A 27,347-nucleotide genomic window follows, 5' to 3' on the forward strand; every position below is an offset into this window, starting at 1 on the left:
TCCTTGATAAAATCTCGAGTCTTTTTTTTTTAAAGTCATTCACTTCGAACGACGATTTATTTATTTTTTATTTTTTTATCCCCCCCCCGGATCAAAGCACTCGTTTTGGGTATTTTAAAACCAAGAGGTGCGTAAAACCCGCGAAGGGAAACGGCGGAGGAGATGCGCGCTCCCCGCTGTCTCTTTAACGGCCGCACCTGCGCAGCTGCCCGGTGCTGATGCTGCAGTGGCCGGGTTATTTTCGGTAAATCAGACGAGGTTACTCGCGTTCAAGTGGGATCCAACATGTCTGACATCACCCCAAGGGAGGGCATCAATATCTTTTTGAGCCAATCACACCACGTTCCCCGCCGGATAACAGGAGCCCTTCAGAGGCATCTCATGCTAGCCATTTCATTTTACAAGCGTCAAACTCAAGGCCCCCGCAACCCCCACCCCCACGAGGTCAGATCCGGTCGCCACATCATTTGATGTGACCCGCATAAAGCAAATCGTGGGCGTCCATTTCAATTTTAGTGTTCCAAGACGGCGCAAAATTGCAAAGACTATGCGCTTTGAATAGCGTTGAGATGTTGTACGCTTCTTGGTTGTTACCAAACACTCTTTTTATATGATACATTGAGCAAAAGATGAAGAAACTATTTCAGACATGACTACTTGTGTAGAAATATGGAATCAGGTGCATGTTTGGCATACGCAGTATTGGGGCCCTCAAAGATTTGGAATATTAACCCTTTCAGGCACAGCGGTTACTACAGTGGACAGTTTCTCATGTTATCAGATTACAGGGTGCATGATGTTTATCATCACTCAGAGCAGGGGCGTCAAACTTATTTTTGTCGCGAGCCACATTGTCGTTACAGTTTACCTTGCAGGGTCGTTATGAATTTTGGGAAAGCATAGAAATGTTTAATCACCTCTGCATATTACAATCCCGGCACACAACAAATGGACAAATAACTAGTTTTAAAATCAGAAGTCAAGAATAATGACCGTGATTGTAGATTACGTATGACAAATTGAAATTTTGGTTCAGACTTGAGAAGGCATCATCGAACTTGACGTGCTTGATTTGCTTTCGCGGGTCACATCAAATGATGTGGCGGGCCGGATCTGGCCCCCGGGCCTCGACTTTGACACCTGTGATTTAGAGAGTGCGATATGAATATTAATCATCATTTAATCTAGTTTGCCATTTCCGCCACTTTAATATACTCACATTTCTCTGCCTTCTTCATCTCCTCTCTGCATCCTCCTCGGCCACCTGTGATTCATTCATTAAAAAAATAAAAATTCCAGAGGCACCAACAGGTTTGTATTGCTACCTTACTCAAGAATAAAGCCCAGTCGAACATAGGGAGCATTTGGTTTTTTTATTCTTTTTTTTATAACCACACTATTTTATTTAGCTGAATAAGACTACAAAATTATTTTTTTTTAGAAACAGCTCTCAGTGACAGCAGGTGTAACCCTTTTAAAAAAAAAAAAACTAAATACAGCCAACCATTTGCTCTACTCTTATCCTTATCATAATCCTGATTGCCTAACGACATATTTGCCCCGTGGGAATAGGGTTTGCCTTTGTTCACTTTCCTTTGCAACCTTTTCACTGACAAAAGCGGGCGATTCATCATCGACATGACAAGAAATAACTCAACTTTGCCATCAAGATTGAAAGTAAGCACTTTTAGATACGGGGTGGTTAAAAGGTCAACAAAGGATGTATTTGCAAGGCCGTGTGTTTGCCGTCCACGTGAGGGCCGCCTAACCTTGACGTATAAATACAGTCGGAGCGACAGGGAGGGGAACGGTCAGACAAGATGGCATCAACGAGAACAACGCTCCTCTTCGTGGTCCTGCTGCTGTTTTCCATTCAAGGGGCGCTCACGATCAGAGGTGATTATATTGCATTCATTAAAAAAACAACTTTATTCAGAGGATATTAATGCTGGGGTACTGCTTTAACTATGTTTGTTATTGTGGCTGTGAACGACATTGAATCATACTAAGAGCTGTTTGCAACAAGGCTATTAGCGTTAATGAAAACTGGCAAGTGAAAAGAAGAAAAAAAAAAACACAATTTACCTCCCCGAAATAAAACAAACAATGAAAGGGCTTTTAAGCAAAACGAAAACTAACTGAAACAATATTTTGCAGTTAGAAAAGGGATGAAAAGCACCGCTCAGCCATACAAAAGGAGGAAATGTTGAGCATCAGGATTGCAGTTGACTTTTACTTCCAATCATAATTAGTGTGACGTGTTTTAATATATTTTTTTGGGGGGGTGGGGGACCTAAATGCACAGGACAAGCCTCAGTTTCCATTCAACTGTCTGTGATAAACGACCTGTCCAACATGAGCCCTGAGAACTATTTCACGTCTGTGCTGAAGGGGGGGGTGCTGCTGGGCGCTTTGAGGAGAATCCAGCAAACGCAGCCCGGCTTTGAGTAAGACCTCGCACATGTGTGAGCGTCAGCCGTTTTGTCTTCCGAACTGTATCGCTCACGCGTCGCAACCCACCAGGTTTACCGTGGCGGAGGACCCAAACTACGGCCTGTTTCTGGAGAGCGTGAACGGCGTAGCCGGAAGTGAGCAGGATCAAACTTACTGGGAGATTCTGTCAGAGAACTCGGAGCAATACAAGAGGTTGAACGTGGGTGAGTTTCCTCCCCGGAGTAAAATCACATCCGAGGGAGATTTGATGAGCTGTAATGAGACATGGGGATTTGGGTTTTCACTGACTCACTGCTTTGGGGACACCTGTTTAGACCACAAAAGCAGACCACTGATCACCTTTATTTTGTTGTCATAAACCAAGTCACATCATAACGGAAAAATGAATGTGAAATGAGCGGTGCAGTAATTCCCCCCCCCCCCCCTTCAGAATAATACAATCGAACATATTACTTGTGTGTGTGTGATTGTGTGTGTGTGTGTGTGTGTTTTCGCAGGAATTGGCTGCTACACGCCGGCCGAAAACGAACACATTGTGCTGAGGTTCGCTACTCGGGCCAAATAGTCGTTAGAGACCTTCAAGTCATCCGAAACGTTTGAGAGAGAGAGAGAGAGAGAGAGAGAGAGAGAAAATCTTTTTGTATTTATCGATGACGCAAAATTGAGATAAACAGAAAACAGCACCGCCTGGTGGTTAACATTGGTAACGTGCGAGCCAACGTACCGTAAGCAATTCTAAACAGATGACAATGTCGGTGATATGTTTGAGGACAGCAATTCAGCAGCAATTCAGATGCCTCAGCAGCTTTAAGGGTTGATATGTACAAAAATGTCACGGAAAATAAAGATTCGGCAACGCAAACAATTGACGTCTTCATCCCTTTCTGCAGCATAATGTTGATCTCAATGAAAGTCTGCAATTTCATTTTCTGTGTTAAATGTGCCCCCCTCCCGAGCTCTCGCAGTGACGCTCCTCCCTTTTGCAATGAGATTAAGGTTTCAGCTCCCTCCTGGACAGATGGACGAAGCGGTGGAGCCACTAATCTACACGGTTTCGTTCCTCTCGTGCGCCGAGCATTAACTTCCAATAAATCACAGTGTAAATTGTACACACTAATGTACACTGAAATCATAACCACTCCCGGATCAATAATAAACTTTAAAAAAAAAACGGACAATATCCCTCGGAATATGTCGAGGAATCCAAAGATTGTCCCCTCGTGAGAGTCCAAAACGGAAAGGAAGGGAGGAAGTGATTCAATTCATATCAACCGTTACTTGTGTCGACGCCGCAGCTCGTTTACAGCAGCCGACCAATCTGCTGCTCTTCAGGTGATGTCTCCTGTCAGTTTCTTTTATTTTCTAGCCTGTAGATACTGAAAACAGAGAAAAGAGATGGCTCATGTGTTTGACTCCTTTAAACTAGACTTCCATTTCCATTTGGGTCTGAATGATTCTGAAAAAAAAAAGAATGATTGTGATTTCAATTCAATTGCGATTTAATATGCAATTATTTTTTTGAAGGTACAATTTAGAGTCTTCAAAAACTAAAATGTCTCTTGTTGGAATTTGGGAGGAAGGTGGAGTATCTTGGAGGGAATGAGTAGAAACTATCAACTTTTATAATAATAATAATACATTTTATTTATAAGCGCCTTTCAAGACACCCAAGGACACTTTACAATAACAAAAAACACAAAACATTACGGGTTGAGCAGCGGCTACTTCTAGACTGTAACTCCAGACTGACTGAAAACACAGACGTCGTCATCAAAGAAAATGTGACTTGTAAAGTAACTGTATTAGGGAAGCATTTACTAGTTCTGTCGCTTGTTGAGGTTCCAAAGCGACTTACGGCATGATGAAGCGCAGTCGCAGATGCAAGGGACGCACTGGGCAAAGAAACGCTTCCAGCCCGTCTCCTTCTTCTTGCAGTTGTGGATCAGAGTGCAGCCTAGCTTGGGAGGACCAGAGTAGCTTTTATACGTGCAGGTGGCGTTGCAAGTCCCGTTGAGTTCCCTCTCACTGATTTCAATGGAGCCCTTTTTGCACATTCCTACAAATAAGATTTGAAGTGGGTAGGTGGGGGAGGAGGGAGTAATTAAAAGAGAGTGAAAGAGGGCTGCGGCGTGATGTACCATCGTGTTTACGTACTGAGGCAGGAAGGTTTCGGAGTCCACAGGCCATTAGGTTGGCATGTCCTGGTGGCGTTTCCCACCAGCAGGAAGCCGGGACGACAGGAGTACCTCAGTACAGCTCCCACCCACCAGTCATCTCCAGAAACCATTCCGTTAAAATCCACATCTGGCTTCCCGCAGTTCACTGCCATAAAATGTAAAGCTCACGTATTCAGACCACTTGGACTGTTCCCTATGCCCTTATTGTTGCATTACCTCTGCACAGGGACTTGTAACCCAGCCAACAGCAGCTTGAGTCGCCGCAGGGATCTCGCCTGAGCTCCTGGTGGCGCGCCTTGCAACCGGACAGACAAAGCGGGGCTGTCCCTGACCAGTAGATGTCACCCAGGAAATTTGGTTGCCCGATCCATTCTGCGTCACCTGCTGGAAACACTTTGATGACTTTTTTTTTTTCCCTCTTGCCCAAACAGCACAAAGCCACTGTGTGCCACTCGGCACATCCGCAAAACATCAGCAAGTGTGCTGAAGGAAATGACTGCGTTCAAATTCAAATGCGCGCACATTCTTTGTTGGCAACAAATATTGTTTTTGCTCATCTATCTGTGGCGGCGGTGACAGGTGACTAGTTGATGGTCTTTCTTCAATTCCTGCAAATGTATTAGCGTTGTGGTCAAGTAAACGGGCCCCAATTTCACACTGAACGAGTACATTTGTGTGTAATTTGAAATATCATTATGTCAGAATATAGCTCATTCAAAAATGTGGGGACATTTCCAAAAAATAAACTTCAAATAATCCATGCCAAAAACAACAACAAAACACTATTCTTTTGGAGATTATAGTTATGATCGCCCAAAAATGTAATTGCAGCTTTCGTAAAGTAAGTCTTAAACATTAATGTCGTTTTTTTTCAATATATGATTAACTTGAGCAGCTAGCATCGAAAAGAAGCTAAGAATCTATCGTGAGCAAACACGAACATTAGCGTTGAATTGCCGATATCATAATTAGAGCAAGATTAAAATGTAATTTGCCAGCAAAAAAATCAGTGACACTATTTCACTGTCAAGAGTTTTGAGAGCATTATTTGAATTTTTTTAGATGACCAGCATATGTAAAATGGATGCAAAGTTGATGGTTCCAATTGGCTCAGCAACGGTTGGTAAACTTTTAATTCATCACATGGCAAAACAATGTAAGTGTTCATCAAAAATAGTCCCAATCCTGAAACGGGCTTCGTCAGGAAAGTAACAAGGCGGCATCTTACCACTAAAGTCGACCTCTTCGATCCATTCAGACACCTGCGAGGTTGCCTTCTGCAAGGATGTCAAAAACAGCAGCAGCAGTGGATTCAACCTCATGGCTTTGATGCTCCTTTGCAACTTTTCTAACAAAGCCTGCAGATCGGGGAAGTCAGTCAAGTCATGACGTCCAGGAAGGAGTCAATACTTTCCTGTCCTTTGCCTGTCATTAGCCGAGCTGAGTGAAGACGATGAGGGAGTAACACATTAAGCCTGCGTGAGTGGCCTAATCTTCTACGGCACGGTCAATCTCTCTTAGGTTGCGTACCGGGAGCAAACGTTGGGAAAACTTGTCTTTTACCCAGTTGGCATTTGAATACAGTCAAGACAATGAAATTCGGGGAAAAAAAGCCCACCTTGCCTGTATGCAGAACAATCTAAAGTGTTGGTTTTCCTCAGTCAGCACTGACAGATGGGATTTATCTTTTGAGCTGTAATAAAGAGAAAGTGACATTAGGGGGCGCAGTAAAAGGCTGATCTGCACAATAAAACCGGCGGATATGTGCTAGAATGTACATCCACTTTTGTCTAAATAATCCATTCAAATGTAATGTAAGACGGTCAAATAATGCTCAATTTTGACTATCAGATAGGGGTCAACATTGGCCATAATAATTGTGCATCTGTGTCAATAAATCATGAATATAACAACTATTTCACATTTATTTTGCGCCTGTGTGGAGCTAAAAAAAAAAAAAAAAAGGTACCGGTACTCCAATCTAGGTCTTTATAATGGCTATGTTGCAAATATTGTCAATAATAAAAATAAACAGTTCAGTGATGATGAAAAAAAAAGTAAGTAATTTGGTGGGTAAATAAAAAGCACATCAAGAAGAGCGTATTAGTGTACTTGCATGGCTTCAGTGCAAGCAGCAGGGATGGGCTCCAGCTTCCCGCCACCCTCAACGGGATAAACGGTATAGAATATGAATGGATGAACCAAACATTTCACAGCACAACAGTGGAAACGGCATTTTAATTTAGGTTCTGGATACAGTACGTGCTCATGACAATGGGGTCGTCATCACATATCACATTCCTTTTGATCAGTTATCAATGCCACCTTCATGTTTGGGAAAATGATCACACAACTCTGTGAGGCTACGTTGTAGGAGGTAAGACGCGTTGGATGAATTCAAGGTGTAATCATACAAAATTACAGACAATATGGTTGTCCACAATGTCAGCAAGCAAGATAGGCATTTGGAGAGGGGCGAGGGGGTTGTCACGTCTAATACAGGCGTGTTAATTTGACGATAAAATAATTCAACTATATGCTCAAATTTTACCACTCACTGAAACCGGGTTTCGGCTGAGCTAGAAACAAAACTTGGTGCCTTGGGATACACATTTAATTGCTCCGTGAGCGCGATGACGTCACCACTGCACTCGGCGAGGTGCAATATTAGTAAGAATATGTATTGTGATGAACAACGTTTGTGTTTGAATATCAATTGCTTAGAGTTATAAAACCGCCACCATAGTTGCTAATCATTAACCCGTCTATGGAGTTTTTAATAAATTGCTAGCATCAAGCAAGAGGAGGCATTCCAGCAATTAGTCACCTTCTGCCAAAATGTGTTTGCTGCCACCTTGTGGCGGTTGTCCTGAATGGCAAATTTGCACTCACAAATCAAAAGCAAAAACATTGGCCAGCTCACTTGGATTCACATACGGATCACTTGAGTGGAGTTCAAACTGTCTGCGCGTCTTCTTCTTGAGGAGCAGCTTGAAACTGCAGTATGACGGTGTTGTCCGCGGCCTGTGTCAAACCTCCAGTGAGAATGGAGAACAAGATGCCCTCCTCCTGACCGCCCTCCTCACAGCTGACGGCCGGCGCTTCCGCCTTCTGCTCCTCCAGTAGCAGCCCTCTCAGCTCAACCTGCGTCTCTGAAGGAACGGCCCCGGGGGACTCGTCGTCGGCCTCCTCGGCGTGCCCGCGTTGCCTCTCTCGCATCAGCTGCTCGGTCAGCTCCACGCTCTCGTAGCGGATCAGCTGCAGCCGGAAGAAGCCGTCTTCGTGCTCCTTGTACCTGGTCGCGACGAGCGGGCTCGTCAACAGGAAATTGCGTCCATTTTAATTCGGCATCGCGTACCTGAACCGCGGGTGTCCGGACGGCCATTTGAACTGGTGTTTCTTGTGCAGGTGGACCGTGAGGTTATTGCCCCTGGTGAAGCACTGATCGCACACGTGGCATTTGTAGCGAGCTATAAAATTCCCCTGAAGAAAGACAATGTCAGTGTGAATATCATCTGCAATCGCATTAAAAGCAATTTACGGTGACGGTTCATCACCGGGTATTACGTTCAAGGTCCGTCCGTTACAGGTGAAAAGCCGCAATATTGAAAAGTCATATTTTAGAATAATGTACGACTATGAATAAAATACTCTCTGTATGAAAAAAATATATTCAGGAATAAATTTATGGCATTTCAATATTGAAAATAGATTTCATAAATGAAACGTATTCAACTTTAAATCAACACGGATTTACGGAACATAGGAAAAAGCCATGAAAAAAATGGCCACAAACACCACAAGTTCAAGAGAGAAAAACAAATAAATGAGGATAAAAATCACAGATGTAGCGGTTTTAATGAATCGTGATCTCATGGGAGATTGCTGCTTCTTGCCTCGTGCTGTTTTTTGTGGTGATTCTTCAAGGTAACAAGAGTGCGAGAGGCGAAAGTGCAGCCAGAAACATCACAACGGTAACTCGGCTCGATCCTGTGGCTGTCCAGGTGTTTACGCAGGTCCACCAGATTCTTGCAACTACAAATAAGGAAACCACAATAGCAAGCGCTTCACGATGATATTTTATAAAGGAGAAAGGAGCAGATGCACTTTTCCCTTTAAAAAAAATACAATAAAATTACAACAAGTGCAGCTTTGCAGGGCGCGGTACCTGTATTCACACAATTCACAGACGTACGGCCTCTCGTTGCTGTGGCGGAACTTGATATGGTTGCGCATCGCTGAAGGCGACGGACATGTCATGTCACACAACGGGCACTTGTAGTGGCTCACTAAACAAAGCAGAGATGAACATCGCACGGTTCATGACATGGAAAAGTGATGGTGATGTGGAACGGAAGATGAACTACCCGCGAGCTAACTCACCGTGGGTTCTCATATGATCTCTGAGCAATCTCTCGGTTGCAAAGCGTTTTGAACAGTGGGAGCACTGGAACCTTTGGCCTAGAACAAATATAAATCAAAGCACACAAAAGCAAAAAAAAAAAAAACAATACTTCACTTCTCCAGTTCTGTCCGTGAACCATTTTGCCTATACATATCCCTGTCCCGTGTCTCCATTTTCACCTTCCATCCCACTCTGTCGAATGATGTGGTCAAAGAACTTTGTGTTGTTGGCGTACATCCCTCCGCAACCCAGACACGCCACCACCTTCTCCTGGGTGTGTCTTCGTAGATGGTCCCGCAACTTAGAACGTCCTTTAGCGGTGGCATCGCAATCTATGCAATAAAAAGGGAAGGAACTCGCGATGCTGAACAGAAACAACGGCCATTTCTGAGCTATCATAATGAGATGATGACTTACCCTTCCATCCGCAGCGTACAGGGAAATCGCAGTCTCCCGCTGGTATGTCTATAGACAAGGTGTGAAGCTCGACATGTCTGTAGAACCACTCTGGATTCTCATAAGGTGGTTGCTTTAACAGATATGCAGAAGACAAGCTATTACATTTTAAAATCTTACCTATTTATTTATTTTTTTTAGATTCATCACAGATTGTCAGATGATGGAAGACATTTTGAAAACAATTCCCAAGCACACCTCACAGTCCTCCCATAGGCAGGTAAAATTGTCTGGGATTTCAGGGACAATGTTGCGGTTCTGGGAGCCGATGGAGCACGTGCCAATTTCTGGCTGACCACTAAGCACCTGCTGACCCAACTGTTTCAACTTGGTATGGTAACAGTGAAAGAAGAGATGTCGCCGGAACTCTTCAGGGCACTCCACAGAGTAGAAGCCGCAGTCTCTCCAAAGACAGTTTCTCTCTGCTGTTCAGAAAATATCATAATCAGAATTGGGGGTGCGGGGGTCTCGCGGCAGCCAGTCTGACTAGCAATTCAGTCCATTTGTTTTCATCGTGGAGAAAAAAAAATAGGAATATAACAAAGACGGTCATGACAGGGATGTGCATGCGGGTCAAGCGTCCGCAGCTGCATTTTACTTCTGTGGGCTAATTCCTTCCCTCTGTCATAACGATGATGCACGAGATTAACTGTAGTTTTCCATATTCAAGCAGTCAACGAGTGAGTGAATGAGTAGAGAGAGTAACACCATACCGACTTCAACTCACCCTGTGTTTCGACTTCATCCTCCTCCGCCATGTTCACAGCGTCCAAGTGAACCTCCACATGCTCGTAAAATATTTCCATTTTACTGAACGACTCCTGACACGTACCCCACTCACATTCTAATTCCAGCTTTTTTTTCTGTAGTCGTTTGTTGGGAGGCATTTCCTTGAATGGTTAGTTTGAATACAAAAATGTTAATCCCAGCCTGGACTGCGTAGTAATTCTCGTAATATTTTCACATTTTCTTTAAAACACTCGGTCCATTCGGAAACATGGCAAAGAAACGCAAACAAGGAAAAGTTATTCAAATTATTGGCGACATTAAAACACCTGCGCAGCTTCTCGCTGTGCGAATAGCACAAAGATGCTGTAAACATCCAGGACCGGCTGCTTTTTAAGCAGCTGTGCAGCGCTTTTAATGGTTATGCGGGAACGAGACCGTATTTAATTGGTTCCGCTGGAACAAAACAGTAGTTCCAGGCATTTAATGTTCCAGTAATGTCCGAAAAGCAACCACGCGCCAAAATAAATTTCCTTTTATCCTTTTTTTATATTGACATTAAAACACTACACAGTATATTTGAAAGGTTTCTATATGTACCGGTATATCAAACTCATTTATTGTATTGTTGGAGCCCGATCTAAAACAGTTTTGTGCTCTTGTGGCCAAATCATATGATGTGCGTGAAAACATTTTACAGATAACAATATTGTATTTACCAATGTTGAAAAAAAGGGAACAAACGACACCGATACGCATTGTGTATATCGGCCTTTATTTTACAGGTTGTGCCAACCATATTTACAATTGCCAGCATCACATTTGAAGTTACCAGTACATTCTCGATGTAGATCACAGTAGTCCAGTGCTTTTTGACAAAACATTGAGGCTTGGGTGACAAAAAAAAAAGAGAATATCTTTACCCTTCTCAGTAACTTAATAATGTTGAGTTTCCCCAAGTGTATTAGGGTACCTTGATTATGCACCCGTGGTTGTATATTTCCATGCTCGATAATAATGTGTTAAATTTGCTCCTCCGTTTGCTGCCGTGGCATTTGAATTCCCCAAAAAAGGATTATCGAATTAAAATCCCTTTTATTTACATCCCCAAAAGGTGATTAAAGTGAATCTGTACTAATGCACTATAAACGTTTGGACTGAATTTCATTCAAACTTCATGATGCATGATGTTGGTTGCTTCAGAGATTAAATCACTCTCACTACATTCCTGATAAACCCAGTACAAAAATATACTCTCTTGGGCGGAAAGAATGATCAAAATGACTCAAACATGGTTACGCATTTCAAACAGTAATTCAATGAAATTCGGGTTATGCTTGTATTTCTATGTAATGTATTCGTATGATGCAAACATATTCTAGCCAATTGTAATCAGCCTGACACTGGATCTTTGCCACACATTGAGGCTTAGGATCAAAAGCAAATGAGGTAATAGAATATTTGAAAAGGCACAAACAATGAGCCTGTAAAATTGTTCCAGAAATATGAGTTGCTCTGTCATCCTCTAGACGTCATAGAAGAGGCGCACCAGGTGGTAACGGATCCCAAACGCCAACGCACTTCCCATCACCTGCACGGAAAAAGTGAAAGCATTCATGTTTTTTTTCAGGAGTACATGTCGGTGGCTCTTTGGGCTGTTTTGGCTTTACCTGTATGAGGAGCATGATGGCGGTGAGATTCCTCTCGTGGGTGGGACCCAGGAATTTCAACACAAGATTTATTATGGTCATGTTGTTGCACTCAATAAATTCATCATCATCTTCTTGGCCTCTGCGCACTTCGAGGAGCTTCAATAACTCTGCAACCTGCCAAGAAAGCATTTTTTTTTTTATATTGAATGAAACAATTGCTGAACACAAAAATAGCAGCTGAAAGTCTGTTGTTGAAAGTTTGTATTGCCACATGCGTGACAGACTATGCTTAGGCTTTGACATTACAAAGTCGTTTACTAAATAAATTAAATATCAGCAAAGGGCAGCAACTTTCAATGAGATGGAATAACAAAATCAAGTAACACAATACTTGCAACCGCAACTAATAAATAATGTCAACACAATAACTCTCAAGTCTCAAATGAGCTTTAATATTGAACTGACCTGCAGAATGAGATGTCCTAGTTTGGAAAGGTCCTTGCTTTTGAATTTAGAGTAACTCATCCCCAGTTTGCCCGTGTCTGGATTCAACCTTAAGTGAGCATTTTATAACAGGAAAGAAAAGGATCAAGGCTCAAAGATGAAATAGACGTCATATGAAACGTGTACATTTCGGATGATTCGAAGACGGCAACCTGGGCAGTCTGTGCCTGGGGCAGGGGACGATACGGAAAAGCTGCGGCAGGGAATAGAGAAAGTTGACTACTTGAGGAATGAAGAACAGCAGCATTGTTTTGCTGAAGTGTCCCAGGATGCCCACAACAGCAAAAGTCATCCCGGCAAAGTAGCAGAAAGTGTCTCCCACAAACACGGACGAGGGGTACCTGTAAAAAAACACAAAAAAAAACAAAAAAAAAAAAGAATATTGAAACAACAGTTTGCTTTCTTGAATCAACTGTGTCGGATGAGAGGCTTGACATACCAGTTGTGGTAAAAAAGAGCTAATGTAGTGAAGAAGAACGGCATCATGAAGTAGAGAGAGAAAACATGGTCGTCGTGGTAATCCCCTTGAAATGAAGAAATACTGATTACATTGCATCCTTAGGAAGGACACACGGGGACAGAATCAAATAGACTTTTGCGGAGAAATCGATTAACAACAAGCAACACACCGCTGAGCTCCAGCAGGTTGAAGATGATGATGGAGCCGGAGATGAACAGAGCTTGACCGGACTCGATGCCGTTAATACCAGCAAGGATATTGATGGCATTTGTGCAGAAGACGGCCAGCATGCCCATGTAGACGTAGTAAAGAATGCCTGTCAAAAGAAAGAGCGATTAAATAAATGTTAGTCTTCTGTTTGTATCAGTTGAAATGTAACTTAGTGAGCTGTAAAACTTTTTTTTTTAAACAACAGACATACTAGATCTTCCTCATGTGTAAAAGTAGATCTACCAAATGCTGTGGCCGATGAATTAACAACCACCAACCCCGACTCACCTAGATCCAGATGCAGCCCCAGCAGTGCCCTGAATGGTTTGGGCACCAGGATAACTGTGTTGCCAAAGTTAGTGAAATAGACCATGAGAAGTGGCAGGGAAGCCATAGTGGGAAGCAAGAGCTTGTGCCTCCATCGCAGGTTGAGCACGTCATCAGCGAATCCCAGGAAGATCATGCAACAGATGGCCAGCAGCGCACCGATCAGCTGCACAAACTGAAGTAACAAAGTAGATGTACAGTAACTTTGTTACATTGCACCACTGAATTTTGTGTGCTCCTAACCTACCTCATTATGTGGGAAGCCACTGCACTGATCTCCCACGAAGCAACTGAGGAAAGGCACTGGGATGAAGCAGAAGAGGATGATGAGGAAAACTGTCCCGCTGATGACACCTTGTGATTCTGGCCTATAGAAGCAGAAGAGATCAAACAATTTTCCCCGTTCATCTTGAATAAAATCAAAGACAAGAGAACAGTACTCACACTTGATTTTTTGTTAGTTTGTTGAGGTCCATCCCGTACAATCTGGCCGAGATGAAATGGTCCTTGAAAGTGGGAATCAGCTTCAATGTGGCCAAGCAGCCGAGAGCTGACATGAGGCCGTTAATGACCAGAGGTAAGAATGGCGACGGCGACATTTGACAGGCGATTTTGTGCTTCTTTTTGAGTTTGAACAGGTCAACGAACTGTGCAATTATTGTGACGCTGCCCAGTCTCCCACTCAATGGACAAACTACGGCAGCCTCCACTCAGGCAGACATCATGCTGCCATTTTAAGACATTATATAGTGACGCATAATTGAAATAAACAATGAATAGCTCCATAAACCATACCTATTGCGTTTGGGAAATTTTACTATAAAATATAAGATAGGTTTAAGGAAGAAGAAACACAAAAAAATCCTCTCCGACTGTCAGATTGCTGTACGGTTCCTTGTGCTTGACGGACTTCCGGTTACTGTTTTCAAAATAAAATCTCTTTACATTTGCAATTACAGTACTGCACACTATTCCTCTCAAAATCTATCAAAATGGTAAGGTTTTAAAAGACAACATATAGTGCTACGCATACTTCCGAAATTATATTTGAAAGTTTTTAGGGTGGACTCATAATTGCACAAGTGTGGCAAAATGTTGAACTAAAATAAATTTAGCATAGTATTAAATAATAGCATTTACATATTTTTTATTATTTATAAATAAAGGTAATAAAAAGTGAGTCATACAATAGTTTGCTCACTCGTTGAAAGTGGTTGAACTCCTCGATCTCATTCCTGACGCTTTTATTTCGAAAGCCGTGTTTTCTTTTTCCGTTTTACCTTATACACTCCGCCCCTGCAGCGCCACCTGCAGGTTGACGTCATTCTCCCGCTCCAGTTACCGTGTTGTGGAGGTCTGTTTCGCTGGGAGATCAGGGGAGATTTGGAACCGAGTGGATCGGGCAGTACGGGATCATTGAGCGTGAGGGTGAAATTAAAAAAATATATATTTTTTGATGAGAAACGCTCGCGTGAGGAATGCAGAGTGTGCAATGGGACAAAGTCATGTGCTGTTGGCGCCTCTCTTTATCGCCATGAAGGCAGCAGCTTCATGTTACCGCGACTTGCTTTCTATTCGCATGCTGCAGCCAGGAGCGTCCAAGTTAAACGGTGGGTTCATTTAAATCTCATCATAAATCTCAAATTGGAGCTTCCTCTCTTACACGCGCTTTACGCGCTGATGCACATGGTCACGCAGTATTTAATGAAGACTTATTAGGATCCTTCAAACGCAACACCAATCCTGTTCTTGATTCTTAGTTTAGCATATTATAATGGTCCATATTGCTGCGAGGCTAACTGTCGGTTTGGTATGTTTCACAGTTTGAAGGGTGCCTAGTCCCTGACATTTCTACGTAGACATGAGAGGCTGCAGGAGATGGTGATGGAGCTCCAAAAGTTGAGCTGGCTGGCTCTGGTGGGGCTTTTCCTGGCCTCCTTACTCATCGTGCTGGTCTGGCTCTTCCAGTTCTCGCTGAGCCTCCTGCAGCAGCGGAGAACCAGGAAAGCGGCCGAGCATCAACAGCGTCAGTCGCGTCCCTCCCTCGGGCAGCATCGTCATCACGGCTTGGCCGCAGGTGCGTGGGGCTTCCTGCTCAAGCTGCGCCCGGCTCGGGATGCAGGAGCCGAGTCCGAAGTCGGGGTTAACGCCTTGTTGACCTCCCTCTTCTCCTTCAAGTCGTTCAGCGAGCAGTGTCGGAGGAGCTGGGTCAAAGCTCTGAATGAGCAAGCTTGCAGGAATGGGGTGAGTGAGAATTCTTTTCATCATCATGCGAGGAGGTTCGCAAGGACAGTGGGAGCGCGCTGGTCGAGAAGCTGCGCAGGTGTGAATTTTGATGCTGGAAGTGGATGTTGGAGAGTCTCATGGATAAGAGGATGTGGGGCATGTCCTTGCGTAACAGCTCTGAAGCAGAAGAGTGTAGAGAGACAAGAACGGCCGGTATAATCGCAGTACGAACGCCTACACCTTGCAAAAATAGTCTTCTTTACTGATTTGAAACGGTGGCTGCTTCACTTTAGAATTATACCCACAACGGAGCAATGTTCGGCAGTCCCCCCCACCCCCACCAGCATCATCTTTGTGAACAGTAATAGCGTAGTCGTAATTTGCATCCGCGCTGACCCGCCAATGTCATCACCAAGTCTGATCACCCACGGCAACAGACCACAACCAGCAGCAACGGAGTTTTAATTGAATAGATTGAACTATTTAAAACTCATTCAGTAGCAGCCAATTCTAGACCAAGTCTGAAAAGACGTTTAAAAACGTCTTTGGGAGTGAATGAGTTAAAAGCAAAAGCCGGAGGGTGTGGACTTTTGGCAAAGTTTAGGAGCTCCGCTTTTTTTTTCCTCAAGCTATTATGAGTCTGTATCGGTACCGTATACTCAGAACAGAACTAAATCAAGTAAAATTATAAACACCCCCTGCATGATTCTTCATCGTTCACCTTCTCTGCAAACGTGCGAGTCTCGCCGTTGTTTGGTTTAGCAATTCTATATTGAAATGTCACTCGGTAGAATACTCACCTGCGCCGAGTTGAGTATTGCTAACATGAGTGGGAAAAACAAAAGTTTACTCATCAGTCCGCTTGTTTGTTACTTGACGGGGCTATTCGCACTTCGTGGAAGATTGAGAGTGGCGGGACCGTTATCATTCTGGGAGATGGTATCAGCCTGGACTGCAGAAGCTCATCATCCCGCTAGGAAACTCAATCGTAGGAAATCAGAAAAAAAAAAAAGGTCCTATTGACTCGGCCGTAAAATGAATTAAAACAGATCGTTTTCCATGGGGAATGTCGCTAAGCGCAGAGACAAGATGCTCAATTCAGTGTGTTCGTGTGATTATCAGATGACACTTTCTGAACCGGGACCGCCGACCGCGGCACCTTTATTCGCTCATTTGTATTAAAAAAAAAAAAAAATCCTGGTCATTGTGCGCGGGTGCTGTTATTCTAGCTGCGTCTGCGGGATATGCTAATCACTTGACTGCAGACGAATAGCGGACCGTGACGCTAGGCTGAGACGACAAAACACGGACGGCTCTAATTTGATCCACTCACGGCTGCATCGGAGCTCGTCTGGGATGTTCTTCGCGTCGTTCTTGAACTTGAAAAACCTGCTGCGGGGCATGCCTGCCGCATGCAGGTCACACCCCATTCTTAGTCCCGCCGCACTGAATGTCGTGCACTTTCTCCTCAGCTTTGCATTTTGGCAATTGTGGCTCTGTGTGAGCAAAACAAAACAAGAGAGTGAAAGGGGGGGCGTGAGGGGGATTTGCCTTTTTTTGCATGAACCTTCGCTCTTGTCCCGTATTCAAGGTCTTCTGGCAGAGGTCTTGACATAATTAGTATGAATGCCTCGAAAGGGAAGTGCACGCCGTGACTCAAATTATTCATCTTATTCTAGATACATTCTTGCTGCTGGAGGCTGTAAATGTCTCCAGTGTGGGACAAATAATGATATCTTAATCTTAATTTACTCATCAGATGTGAAAGTCAAAGGCGAGATCATAGCCCAAAGCCATGTTGTCATCCTTCAACAATGATATCATGGCGCTGCCATGATACATACATACATACATGCTGATTTATATAGCGCTTTGTATTGATGAGGATCCCGCCGGGTATTGACGTGACAGATTATCACCGCATATTATATAATGTTTTTTTGTTTTTAGGTTGTTTTTTGTTTTTTTTTTTCCAAATTTTGAATGGGCAATGTCACGAATGTCTTCTCATCCGCCCACCTCCCCACCCCCTTCATTTTATGGGTGAGACGAACACAGGTCAGTTTGATGGGATGGATGTTCCTAATTTGTCTTTGCAAGCTAACTACTTGCGATTCTAAGTCATTCACTACTCGCAATTTGCGCTTACGGAGTTATTCAGTCAATTTTAAGCACCTGGGGGGGGTCAGGGGGGGCATGCATACGTATATATTGATTCTAATTGTCCTTCTAGTTATGTCAATCAGGGTCCGAAAAGGGGAGTTGCGTAGCGAGATGCTAAGTACTTGCAGCCGGCCGGGTTCTTCGCACAATTCCACATCTGTCAAAAACGATGACGCTGATAATGACTGCCAAGAAACACTCCGGCCCCTTCTTCCGGGTCTTTTCGCTTTAATCCACGCAGTGGGCCTCCACTGGCAGCTGGTTAATTACCGGTCATAGCAACAGAACGACTTCCTCAGCAACACGGCGAGACCCACTCTGTGCACACGGTTTCCGATAAACAATGATTTAGATTTGTACCAAAATGGAGCCAATGACCCTTTTGAGGAATGATTGTTAAAGTTTTATGGTTTTCAATCTGAGGCATTTATGTCTTGGTGATTTATATGCCAATGATAACGACTTCTGGATACTTGTTGGCACTTTTAATACACAACAGAGGTATGGCCATCATCTTTGGTCAAGTTTCATACCTTGGATCCTGGTCAGCGTCATCAAGGTTGCCTGTAAGAAAAATAAAAAAAAACTGATAAGGAAAATGTCAAAGTCCAAAGCTCGGTCAATATTAAAGAGAACAAATAATATCTTCCGACGTGTTGGCAACCAGACGTCTTTCTAATCTCTTGAGCTTCACTTGCTAGGATGTTGGCCAAGTGTTGCACTGATGAGTTCGGAGAGGTGCTGAGTGCAATCATGAACTGTTCTCTCTATACGCCCAACTTGCCACTAAACCTTCATTTAGACCAGTATGCATGTGAAAGATATCCCTTTTCCTTAAACGCACAAAAAAAAATGTCCGTTTAATCCGACTACTCTTTGAAGAAGAATAAAACGGAAACGAATAACAAAACAGAATCGAAAATCTCGCAAGTAGTTATTTGCCGTCACTGATGTGACCTCAAAATCTCTCATTGGGAAAGCAAAAGAAAAGACCCAACAGGCGACCGAGGGTCAGCCGCAGCCATCGGCTGAGTGTATTCCTGGTTGCCGCTTGTTTGTGTTATTTATTTTTTTTGTTTTTAGAAGTGACCAGCCCTCGGGTGCTAACCAGAATGTTTCTGACAAACCTGAAGTGACACAATCATAGTCCTCGGGCTATCCCACAAATAAACCGACACGTGCGTACGAACAGAGGTCACAAGGACAAATCTAGTGGATGCGCCGCGAGCTTTCGCCCGCCGATGACAAAATAAGGTCTGGTACGCGCGCTGAGAGAAAAATTGGCAAAGTCTTTGTCGTTTTTTTTTGGTGGGGGGGATTGGGGTGTTTGGATGTGCTAGCTAATTAGCACATCCATGTGCTAGCCTTAGCAACCTATTGCCTCTGCACTATTGAATACAGTACATGACATGCCCGGAGAAGAAGGAAAGAAGCGTTTGATTTGCTCGCGCGTCATGTCCTCAAAAAGCTAGCTACTGAGATAGATACATTTGCATTAGTGGATATCTTTTTTTTTTTTGTAAACATACTCTTGAGCCTTAGGCTAGGAGTCACGCAAGTAAATATGAAAAGATCCTTCTGCCTTCCATGAGCAACTAGACTAATCATTCTGCTAACAAGCGTTGACTAATCCGGACAAACCCCCCCCCCCCCCACGCCCCCCCTTTTGTGTCTTAATTTGCTAATATCTCATGGGCTCTCTTTGTCTCGTTTTAGCATGATTAGCAGTGACGTTCGGGGGAATTTGTGCACCGCGGTCTTAATTAGCCCGATGCAGACGCCAGCCGTCTTTGGCACAACCTTTTGGCAATACACCTTGGCGAGCGCGCGCGCACACACACTCAATGAGAAGCCGTTTCTGGATGGCACGCAATCCGAGATGCATCACTTTGTATTTGCTCGCGCTCTTTGGATGCGATGAATGGACGGCTGACCGAGCAGTTTTCGAGGCTTGGGCCAAGCAAAGTAAACATCGCTGTTTGGAGTGTGAGGTCACGTGAGCATCGTGTTGGTCCGGACCTACGCAACTTTGCTTCCTGCCTCTCTTGCATAGGAACACGCAGGCGCCGCAAACTCAGTTAAATCATCCTCCTACTTCAGCCCCGCCTCCGCTTTTCAGCTTGGAAGAGATTGGACTTGCATCTAGAGAGACATATGTTCTGACAATAGGGGGATTTTGTTTGTTTTTTTTTTTTTCACGCTTGCATCTCCCCGAGTCAGACAATGCATGAAAGTGGATCTTTCAGCAGAAACGCACAGAGATGATTCGCCCGGTTCTGTTGATGTTTGATTTTGGAGCAGTGTGCGACGGATGTGCTTTGCTAGTCAAAAGCAACCCCCCGCCCCTCCCAAAAAAAAAGGACGGAAAAATGCGGGTATCATCCAAGGCTGGTGAGGATGAATTTGAAATCGGACTGCTTCAAGTCACAGTCCCGTTGACATTGGCCAGCTGGACTGATTCTGAAGGGCCTGGACAGATGAACTCATTCAATACCAGCCAATTCTGGACCAAGTCTGAAAAGACGTTTAAAAACGTCTTTGGGAGTGAATGAGTCTCAAATGGACATGGCGACCGCGCAGGCTTCTCTCCAACTAGATAATGAATCTCCGAAATTGTATATACCGTAAATCTGTCGCTTTAAAAAGTAGTTCATGTTTGATCAAGTGACAAGATGCCTCATCTAGGATTGCTACTTTTGAGTTCTGCGGTGAAAACAACTCAAATGGCGCGCAGAGTATTCAGAAACATAATTGTGTATTTATGCTCGGAAGCCGGTTCCAAGTCATGTGTGACATCACTCAACTAGGGAGCATCTCGCTCATGAAGACAGCGGAATCCGCGACGGAGTCGAGATCTCCCATGAACTTGAACGTGCTCCCGACCAGCCTTCGGTCAAACATATGTCGCCATTTTGCATGCCAGCGTCCTCGTTCCGACTGAACAAAATGCAAAGTCGCTGGTGGCCGTCGCAGCGCTGTCATGTCCGTGTCATGAGCGCGCGCGACCGCAATAACCCCCTTGGTTGTCCGGCAACCGCATTACGCTACCAGATGGTGGAAATACATGGACAGGTATCGTCATTCAAAAACAGCGAACCTTTGGCATAGGCGAAAAAAAAAACAAACAAACTTGCTGTAGCCATGGAATGAGATCGGGGCAGTTCTTCCATGCATGACACCAACCGTGTTTAAAATTCATACACTGTCCTAGTTAGTTGTTGGTGTCCTCGTGATACGGAGCAAGTTTCATTAGCCGGTTGGGAGAAAAGGAAACGGGTGGGGGGGGGGGGAGCCACCCTCCCTAAGGCCTCTGACTAATTACTCGCGAGCTGCATACAAGACTGGGCTCACAATCTTTGATGTCATCCAAAAAGTGCGTTGCCTCTTCACGCTCACGTCCGCTTACGTAATATTTCAGTCCGTTTCGTCTCTTGTCTCTCGCAGAGCTCCATCCAAATCACTTTTGACAACGGAGTCCGGTTTATCGGCGTCCCTGCAATCGAGAGCGTGACCTGCGCTGACCGGTCTGCACACAGAACGGTGCGTAATCGTCGGGCGCCGTGCGTATGTGTGTGCTTGGACTGTCGGAGAGGCGCAACGATCAATAAACTTATCAGTTCTCAAATTAATGACATTTGTTTTGGTCATCGATGAATCTTATTATTATTATTTTTTTCTCAAATTAATGACATTCGTTTTGGTCATCGATGAATCTTATTATTATTCTTTTTTTAAATAAAATTTGAATTTTGTTTTCTCAATAGCGTCCGATTTTGAAAGTGTGATTGTCATTGGGTGTTACGGGCGCTTTAATACTGACCCCTTCAGAGACGACCGATTTTTAAAATATTTTTATTATTATTATTATTATTTTGCTGACACGTATCGTGATGCAAAATAATAATTATTTTATTTTTAATGACCCCTTTTCTTGCCCAACAGGTTTTACATTGTAAATGTCGGGTGGACGCGGTGGCATTTCCTGTGACGGTTACTCAGCAGTCCCCCGCTGCCGTCGCCATGGACACCTATCAGATTACCATCGCACCTACGGCGGCAAAGGTACCGAGGCACACCACCTGGTTCCCTTTGAGTTTGTACGTCGCCTTTACAAGCCAGCACATTTGCATTGCTAGTCAAATAGTGAGGGGGGGGGTGAGAAGACGTGCCGTCACTGATGATGCAACGGGACGCCGTGGACGGGCTACGGCGTGTCGAGTTCATACATCGTTTGTGTCGACGAGAATCTTGATTTCGCTTGTTACGCAATTTTCATGGAAATATTTTACGTAAACATGTTCTCCGACCTTGCGTGTCCCGGTTCCATCATCAGGTGGTCGTAAGTCTGGAGGAGGCGGAGGACGACGGACTCTTGGTGTCGTGGACTCTTTCCAAGCAACCATCGTTGAAATTGACCGCGTCGCCGTGCAAACTGCCGAGACATGTGAGAAGATTTGATGTTAGTGCTCGTGCTGTTGTGAGATACCCCCCCCCCACCCCCACCCCCGACCCCTCCAGGATCCTGCACTTTTAACATGGAGGAAATCGTTTTCCCATCAGGTTTGGGAAGGAAGTAGAAAGTTGCACTTTTGAAAAAAAAAATGTAAAATGCAAACTGCTGCGATTGGCTGGCAGCTGGTTCAGGGTGTCCCCCCGCCTACTGCCCGAAAACGGCTGGGATAGGCTCCAGCACCCCCCGTGACCCTAGTGAGGATTAAGCAGTTGGGAAAATGGATGGATGCTATTTGTACTGTACAAAAAGGCCATCAAAAGTGTGAGCCACAGTTAGGCCGACTTTTTATAGATCACTTCATGGAGTTTGGTGTCTGTCTTGTTGGCGGATTTTCAGTTGTCTCATCAATTGGCGTTTCCTTCCAGGGCCCGGACGACAAGGCAGACTTGGATGTGATCAAGAGCCTTATTGAGGACACTCTCTTCAGCTCTCATCCGGCCATGATGCTCAACCTCAGGGCTTGCGCAACGACATCTCCGGTAAGCATCCTTCTTCCTCACTCTTATTTCAAGCCGGATTATGATGTGCCTAAATCTAAGCGGCTCGTAAAATTCATTGAAGACTCTAAATCCAAAGGGTGAGAACATGAGCCGCAATACACGGACTCCACTTCAGCATTGTGGGGGGTTTTTTCCACCCCCCTTTTTCTGCTCGCAGGTCCCCGTGGAGCAGCTATCGCTAGGATTAAAGCCTGTACCCCAGAGTGTCTTTGTGCAGCGACTACTTCTACGGCAGCTCAGGGTGACCTTAAGTAAAGGTCAGATTTGTGGCTCTGGTTTCCTTTCTGTCCAGCGTTCTGTAGGACCCCCCCCCCCCCCCCCCGCTTCCGCCGCTTCCTCACGGAGCTTCGCCGTGTGTGCTTGCAGGCTGGTGTAGCTCGTTGGAGCTGTGCTGCGTCCTCAGCCTCAACCACCCGTCCTCAGAAAAGACAACCTCCTTCCTGCCTGTGCCCCACAACCCAAAGACCCCGATAGAATGGCGAGAAGAAATTACCCTGTGAGAAGGCATCTCATAATATGCCCGGATTGGCAACATTTAAAAAGAAGTGAATGTGGTTTTGCAAAGTGCGATCTTTTTTTTTTTTTTTTTTCCCAGGATGACTAACACAGCTGTGTCCTTTTGTGTTGAAGGGAGCTGAGCCCAGAAACCAAAGAGCTGAGAGCGAGACTTCTGGAGCGGAATGGCAGAAGCGAGCGTAAGGCACAGCGCAGTCTGGGCTCCCGTCCAGAAACTTATTTCGCTGCAATGCTCAGACCGCAACGGGATCCATACACTAAAATGTTTGCTTACTCTTTGTATTTTCCTCTCTCTCTCTCTCTCTCTTTGGTCTGCTAGAATTCCTTCCAGGGCAAGCCTCCTTTGCCTTGGACCTCCAGTCCAAAGTTCCTACCTCTGTCCTACTCACACTAAGCCCAAGCCACTCCTTGGAGCCTATCGCCACCATTACAGCAGAAGTGAGTGACGAGCCGGGACGCGTGACAATTATTAAAAAGATATGGAATGCGTTAGCATGTAGCATTAGCCCCTTTGATCAGCCGCCTTGTGATTTTTGCATCTCACCGAATGTGAAAGGACATTTCTGGCATTCTTGAGGAAGCTTTCCCCGCAGATTCCTTTTCTCTGATCTCCGCGCACAGATAATTGCGAAAGGAATTGCTAAACGTCTTACTTAATCCACTCAGCTGCTCTATGTGGAAACCGAGGAAGTCCGCCCACCACCGCGCTCCTCACTCACCCCCACCAAAAAAGTCGACGTGGATCGAACCATCATGCCGGACGGAACCATTGTCACCACTGTAACGACGGTCCAATCCAGACTGAAATTGGAGCGCAGTCCAGGTACATTTGAAGTATGAATGACTTTGTCCCTGAACGACGCCTTTACCTGAGTTCATCATCTGTAGGTGGTTCTCCTTTGCGTTCGCCGGCCAAAGTGGAAGTGACAGAGAAGAAGCCCACCGTTCTCTCTGATGGAAGAGGCACGCCGAGCCCTGATCCCAGCAGTGAGTTAGAAACCACAAAGGCCAAACAGCACCTGGACAAAAGTATTGGGATGAGCCACTTAATGAAACCATGAAAAAAAAACACCTTTTTGGGGAAGAATTAGAACAGAGATTGTCAACAGTGCTGGTCACGCATCAGTAAATTGCTGCAGACTCACTCCAGAATTTTGTAGGGTAGTAATAATCCTGGCACTTGTAATGGTCGTGTGTCCCGGTCCTTTTCTCAATGCGGTAGATTGGAAAAACACAGTAGAACTCTCTATAGGCAATCAGCAGCTGTGTAACTGGAACATGGTGTAGATCACACCCCCCCCCACCCCCCAAAAAAAGCTGATTTTATATTTGTGTGTTGTTGCATAGAGGCCAGCCGCTTATCTAATGGCTTGGATCCTGTTGCAGAAACAGCCATTCGTCAACTGACAGACTCCAAAATGGCTCGAAAGACTCCGACAAAGAGAAGCACACTGATCATCTCGGGCGTGTCAAAGGTCAGAGAATTAAGAGTTGTAATGAGAGATAGAAGGTAGTAAAAAAAAACAGAACCAAATCCGGATTTATATTTCGTCATATCTTCATTTTAGGGGTAGATTTGAATGAGCTGTTTAACGAAGGATCTCGTTGATTTTTTAGCAGTCAAGAAAATATGTTTTTTTGTCAAATTATGACTCAGACCATCATTTTACGAGATTGACGGTATACACATACCTAAATTTAAGTGTCAGTCTCAGCAATTTCACTGCAGACCCCCTCCGAGCACTTTCAGGTCACCTTACAGCAGTCTTCTGACCTGATTTCTGAGCGAAAGAGAAATGATTTCACTTCAAGAGGCTGCAGTGGTGGTAACCTGACACATTTGAAGACAGTGCAGATGATGACAGTCAATGCCTTGAATGTTAATATTTTTAACTATGTGAAGCGCATGGGGTCTAAAACGCGCTATCCCAATAAAAGCATACCCACGAGTTGGATGGTGGCGACGCAACAGGAAAATTTGAAATCGACTCATTTGACTTCAGGTTCCACTGTCTCAAGATGACTGCTTGCTGTCTAGCGGCTACGCCGCAGCAATGGACGCGGCCATGCAAAGCAACCATTTTGGGGCGAGGCACCACCAAGAGCCGGATGAAACCACACCTTCTGATGTGTCAGAGCGTCCCTCTGTGGATGATGTGGAATCAGACACTGGCTCCACTGGTGCTTTCGAAACACGCAGTCTCAAGGACCATAAAGGTGACATAATAACACTGTCATGTCGAATCAATGTAATGGAAATGTTGTCTTTTTAGATCTGATTGTTTTATTGTTAGTTTCTGGTTTGACCCGTTTATTCTTTGTAGCACTGTCACTGACAAAATAAGATATCTTACCGCCACCTGCTGGCTAGTACTAAAAACACCATCACAACACAGAAATTTACTAATCTGAGGTTAGGGGTTCAAATCTTAGCTAGTAGAAAAAGGGTGGGTTGATATCTGATGCGGTATTCTCTAAATCCCATAGTGGGATTTCTGCAAAGCGGATCAAAGCTGTTGTTCCGCAAAAGACATCGTGAGAAGGAGCCCTGCCTCAGCCAATCCCACGAGGACGTCTCCAAAATGGGCAACAACTTCACTGCGGCAGCGGACGGCGGTCGAAAGAAGTCCGCTAGCTTCTCCCGACGTCTCATCAAGCGCTTCTCTTTCCGCTCGTCTGGGAAATGGAAAGGCAAAGGCACAAGCACCAACGGAGGGGCGGGCTCGGGCCAATAACTGATCCTTTCTGCTTGCATACCAGTCAGCTGTCTGAGCACAAGACCTCTGCAAGTGCTTTGGGGAGGGGAGAAATTTTGCCGCTTCAGGACAAAACTGGTTCTGTATCAAACGGTAAGCTGAAATAGGATTGCATATTTTGTTTCGAGGGTAAATTTCTTTCAGGATGGGACAACAGAACAGCTGCAATGAATTTGGGGTTTCTTTTTGATTGACTGATGTTGGGAGTTCTTGAAATGATTTAAGAATGCCAGAAGAATGGCATTGGTGCACTTTGGAATTGACATTTTTTTTACATTCTATATAACACGTACAATATCTGTATGAAGGTAATTTATGATTATGTGAAGTGCTATTTATTTTATCCATATCACGGGTTGTCTTTGTTGCGTTTACACTGTCAAATAGAGAAATTGCTGTGATTTTTCAAAGCAAATGTTATTTTAACATCAAGTTGAATTCCATGTTCATAGAAAATTTGCTGTATTTGCTTCTACGTTAAATTAAAATATTGTTCAATGTAGGTTTTAAAATAAGCAGGAAATTGTATATTGTACATTATTGACAACGTAATTGCACTTAAATGATCTTCGATTTGCCCAAATGTTTCCGTAAGAGGCAAGAAAGCAGATTTATGTTGCCAATAATTCATACTTATTGAAAAAAAAATGATTTGAAAAAAATGTAATTTCCAGGACTATTTTTCAACAATAAAATTCCTATTATAGTACAGTGACAGAGCAACTGCAGTCACAAGGACAGTTATATGTGTACAATGTGCTTTAAGAAACTAGGATCAACCTTAATCGCTGTTTAAGACAAGTAGCCTGGCTGGAATGTGAAACCCGAAGTGGAGGTAGTAACATGTGGCATGTGTGATTTCTGACTTTATTTTGATATGTTTTAATTTATTTCAAATAAATTATTTAAAAGCTCTGAATTCAGACATCGTTCTCCCTATTGCATACTCGGTGTAACAATTCTTGAGAGGAAATGCAAAAACGACCAGTTTTACACTTCTAACAAGCGAGCAAGTGGCGAATGTAGTGTCTGATGTAGTTCACGTATCCTGTAATAATTGGCCTAAGAACCCCCCCCCCCCCCAAAAAAAAAAAACCCCTGCATATCTTAACTGCATGACTGCATGTCATTAACACTTACAATCGTTCATCCATTTTCCATCAGCGAGCTTCACGCCGCCCGTTTGAATGCTTCTTGAGCGCCAAAATTTTGAAACGAGAGGGAATAGCAACCATTAGCTACAAATTCCACGTGGTACTGGTGACCCAATCGTTTTCCTTCCTTCGGCGATTGGTGGGACAT

General features: G+C 44.3%; 5 protein-coding genes across 12 annotated transcripts; 2 read left to right on the plus strand and 3 right to left on the minus strand.

The window, feature by feature from the left end:
* Positions 1–30: 30 nt before the first annotated feature.
* On the plus strand, positions 31–3,319 carry tcnba (transcobalamin beta a). The gene is made up of 4 exons (XM_052047530.1): positions 31–1,896; positions 2,306–2,447; positions 2,524–2,657; positions 2,952–3,319. The coding sequence occupies exons 1-4, from the start codon at positions 1,821–1,823 to the stop codon at positions 3,017–3,019; spliced, it is 420 nt and encodes a 139-aa protein (XP_051903490.1). The 5' UTR covers positions 31–1,820; the 3' UTR covers positions 3,020–3,319.
* On the minus strand, positions 2,875–6,445 carry si:ch211-117m20.4 (CUB and sushi domain-containing protein 1). 4 transcript variants are annotated; one of them, XM_052047528.1, is made up of 6 exons: positions 6,250–6,445; positions 5,860–5,989; positions 4,848–5,015; positions 4,609–4,776; positions 4,310–4,510; positions 2,875–3,830 (listed from the first exon to the last, which is right to left on the minus strand). In XM_052047528.1, the coding sequence occupies exons 2-6, from the start codon at positions 5,951–5,953 to the stop codon at positions 3,817–3,819; spliced, it is 645 nt and encodes a 214-aa protein (XP_051903488.1). In that variant the 5' UTR covers positions 5,954–5,989; positions 6,250–6,445; the 3' UTR covers positions 2,875–3,816. The 4 variants fall into 4 exon arrangements, with proteins under 4 accessions (XP_051903488.1, XP_051903487.1, XP_051903486.1 ...); XM_052047527.1 differs by having other exon boundaries at positions 6,162–6,445; XM_052047526.1 differs by lacking the exon at positions 6,250–6,445 and having other exon boundaries at positions 5,860–6,142.
* A 394-nt stretch (positions 6,446–6,839) lies between these two features.
* hinfp (histone H4 transcription factor) lies at positions 6,840–10,635 on the minus strand. 2 transcript variants are annotated; one of them, XM_052046430.1, is made up of 9 exons: positions 10,220–10,635; positions 9,691–9,914; positions 9,454–9,565; positions 9,216–9,368; positions 9,015–9,092; positions 8,800–8,920; positions 8,528–8,666; positions 7,990–8,114; positions 6,840–7,926 (listed from the first exon to the last, which is right to left on the minus strand). In XM_052046430.1, the coding sequence occupies exons 1-9, from the start codon at positions 10,377–10,379 to the stop codon at positions 7,587–7,589; spliced, it is 1,452 nt and encodes a 483-aa protein (XP_051902390.1). In that variant the 5' UTR covers positions 10,380–10,635; the 3' UTR covers positions 6,840–7,586. The 2 variants fall into 2 exon arrangements, with proteins under 2 accessions (XP_051902390.1, XP_051902389.1); XM_052046429.1 differs by having other exon boundaries at positions 9,691–9,917.
* Positions 10,636–10,976: 341 nt separating this feature from the next.
* Positions 10,977–14,305, minus strand: dpagt1 (dolichyl-phosphate (UDP-N-acetylglucosamine) N-acetylglucosaminephosphotransferase 1 (GlcNAc-1-P transferase)). Its single transcript, XM_052046188.1, has 9 exons — positions 13,816–14,305; positions 13,619–13,739; positions 13,333–13,546; positions 13,004–13,150; positions 12,814–12,898; positions 12,527–12,715; positions 12,336–12,423; positions 11,889–12,044; positions 10,977–11,809 (listed from the first exon to the last, which is right to left on the minus strand). The coding sequence occupies exons 1-9, from the start codon at positions 13,968–13,970 to the stop codon at positions 11,744–11,746; spliced, it is 1,221 nt and encodes a 406-aa protein (XP_051902148.1). The 5' UTR covers positions 13,971–14,305; the 3' UTR covers positions 10,977–11,743.
* Positions 14,306–14,546: 241 nt separating this feature from the next.
* Positions 14,547–26,959, plus strand: c2cd2l (c2cd2 like). Of its 4 annotated transcripts, none has more exons than XM_052046185.1 (15): positions 14,547–14,981; positions 15,231–15,615; positions 21,205–21,300; positions 21,703–21,822; positions 22,094–22,204; positions 22,639–22,752; positions 22,931–23,030; positions 23,140–23,269; positions 23,404–23,468; positions 23,609–23,727; positions 23,956–24,112; positions 24,178–24,276; positions 24,676–24,764; positions 25,293–25,506; positions 25,777–26,959. In XM_052046185.1, the coding sequence occupies exons 1-15, from the start codon at positions 14,923–14,925 to the stop codon at positions 26,022–26,024; spliced, it is 2,106 nt and encodes a 701-aa protein (XP_051902145.1). In that variant the 5' UTR covers positions 14,547–14,922; the 3' UTR covers positions 26,025–26,959. The 4 variants fall into 4 exon arrangements, with proteins under 4 accessions (XP_051902145.1, XP_051902144.1, XP_051902146.1 ...); XM_052046184.1 differs by having other exon boundaries at positions 14,672–14,981; positions 24,637–24,764; XM_052046186.1 differs by having other exon boundaries at positions 14,673–14,981; positions 15,195–15,615; positions 24,637–24,764.
* The last annotated feature ends 388 nt before the right edge of the window (positions 26,960–27,347 follow it).

This window comes from Hippocampus zosterae, chromosome 16 (assembly GCF_025434085.1).
Source record: "Hippocampus zosterae strain Florida chromosome 16, ASM2543408v3, whole genome shotgun sequence".
NCBI classification, from domain to species: Eukaryota; Metazoa; Chordata; class Actinopteri; order Syngnathiformes; family Syngnathidae; genus Hippocampus; species Hippocampus zosterae.

What these genes read in the sequence shown, in the direction of transcription:
- tcnba (XM_052047530.1), top strand. Translation starts at nt 1,821, where the DNA reads ATGGCATCAACGAGAACAACGCTCCTCTTCGTGGTCCTGCTGCTGTTT. An exon ending in AGGGGCGCTCACGATCAGAG is followed by an intron (nt 1,897 to 2,305) that starts GTGATTATATTG and finishes CTAAATGCACAG; the next exon opens with GACAAGCCTCAGTTTCCATT. An exon ending in ATACAAGAGGTTGAACGTGG is followed by an intron (nt 2,658 to 2,951) that starts GTGAGTTTCCTC and finishes GTGTTTTCGCAG; the next exon opens with GAATTGGCTGCTACACGCCG.
- si:ch211-117m20.4 (XM_052047528.1), bottom strand. Translation starts at nt 5,953, where the DNA reads ATGAGGTTGAATCCACTGCTGCTGCTGTTTTTGACATCCTTGCAGAAG. An exon ending in CGAAGAGGTCGACTTTAGTG is followed by an intron (nt 5,016 to 5,859) that starts GTAAGATGCCGC and finishes AAGTGTTTCCAG; the next exon opens with CAGGTGACGCAGAATGGATC. An exon ending in TTACAAGTCCCTGTGCAGAG is followed by an intron (nt 4,777 to 4,847) that starts GTAATGCAACAA and finishes ATTTTATGGCAG; the next exon opens with TGAACTGCGGGAAGCCAGAT.
- hinfp (XM_052046429.1), bottom strand. Translation starts at nt 10,379, where the DNA reads ATGCCTCCCAACAAACGACTACAGAAAAAAAAGCTGGAATTAGAATGT. An exon ending in GGATGAAGTCGAAACACAGG is followed by an intron (nt 9,918 to 10,219) that starts GTGAGTTGAAGT and finishes TTTTCTGAACAG; the next exon opens with CAGAGAGAAACTGTCTTTGG. An exon ending in GCCTATGGGAGGACTGTGAG is followed by an intron (nt 9,566 to 9,690) that starts GTGTGCTTGGGA and finishes TATCTGTTAAAG; the next exon opens with CAACCACCTTATGAGAATCC.
- dpagt1 (XM_052046188.1), bottom strand. Translation starts at nt 13,970, where the DNA reads ATGTCGCCGTCGCCATTCTTACCTCTGGTCATTAACGGCCTCATGTCA. An exon ending in GTGGCTTCCCACATAATGAG is followed by an intron (nt 13,547 to 13,618) that starts GTAGGTTAGGAG and finishes TTGTTACTTCAG; the next exon opens with TTTGTGCAGCTGATCGGTGC. An exon ending in GCTCTTTTTTACCACAACTG is followed by an intron (nt 12,716 to 12,813) that starts GTATGTCAAGCC and finishes GTTTTTTTACAG; the next exon opens with GTACCCCTCGTCCGTGTTTG.
- c2cd2l (XM_052046184.1), top strand. Translation starts at nt 14,923, where the DNA reads ATGTTACCGCGACTTGCTTTCTATTCGCATGCTGCAGCCAGGAGCGTC. An exon ending in AGGAGCGTCCAAGTTAAACG is followed by an intron (nt 14,982 to 15,230) that starts GTGGGTTCATTT and finishes ATTTCTACGTAG; the next exon opens with ACATGAGAGGCTGCAGGAGA. An exon ending in GCCGAGCCCTGATCCCAGCA is followed by an intron (nt 24,277 to 24,636) that starts GTGAGTTAGAAA and finishes GTTGTTGCATAG; the next exon opens with AGGCCAGCCGCTTATCTAAT.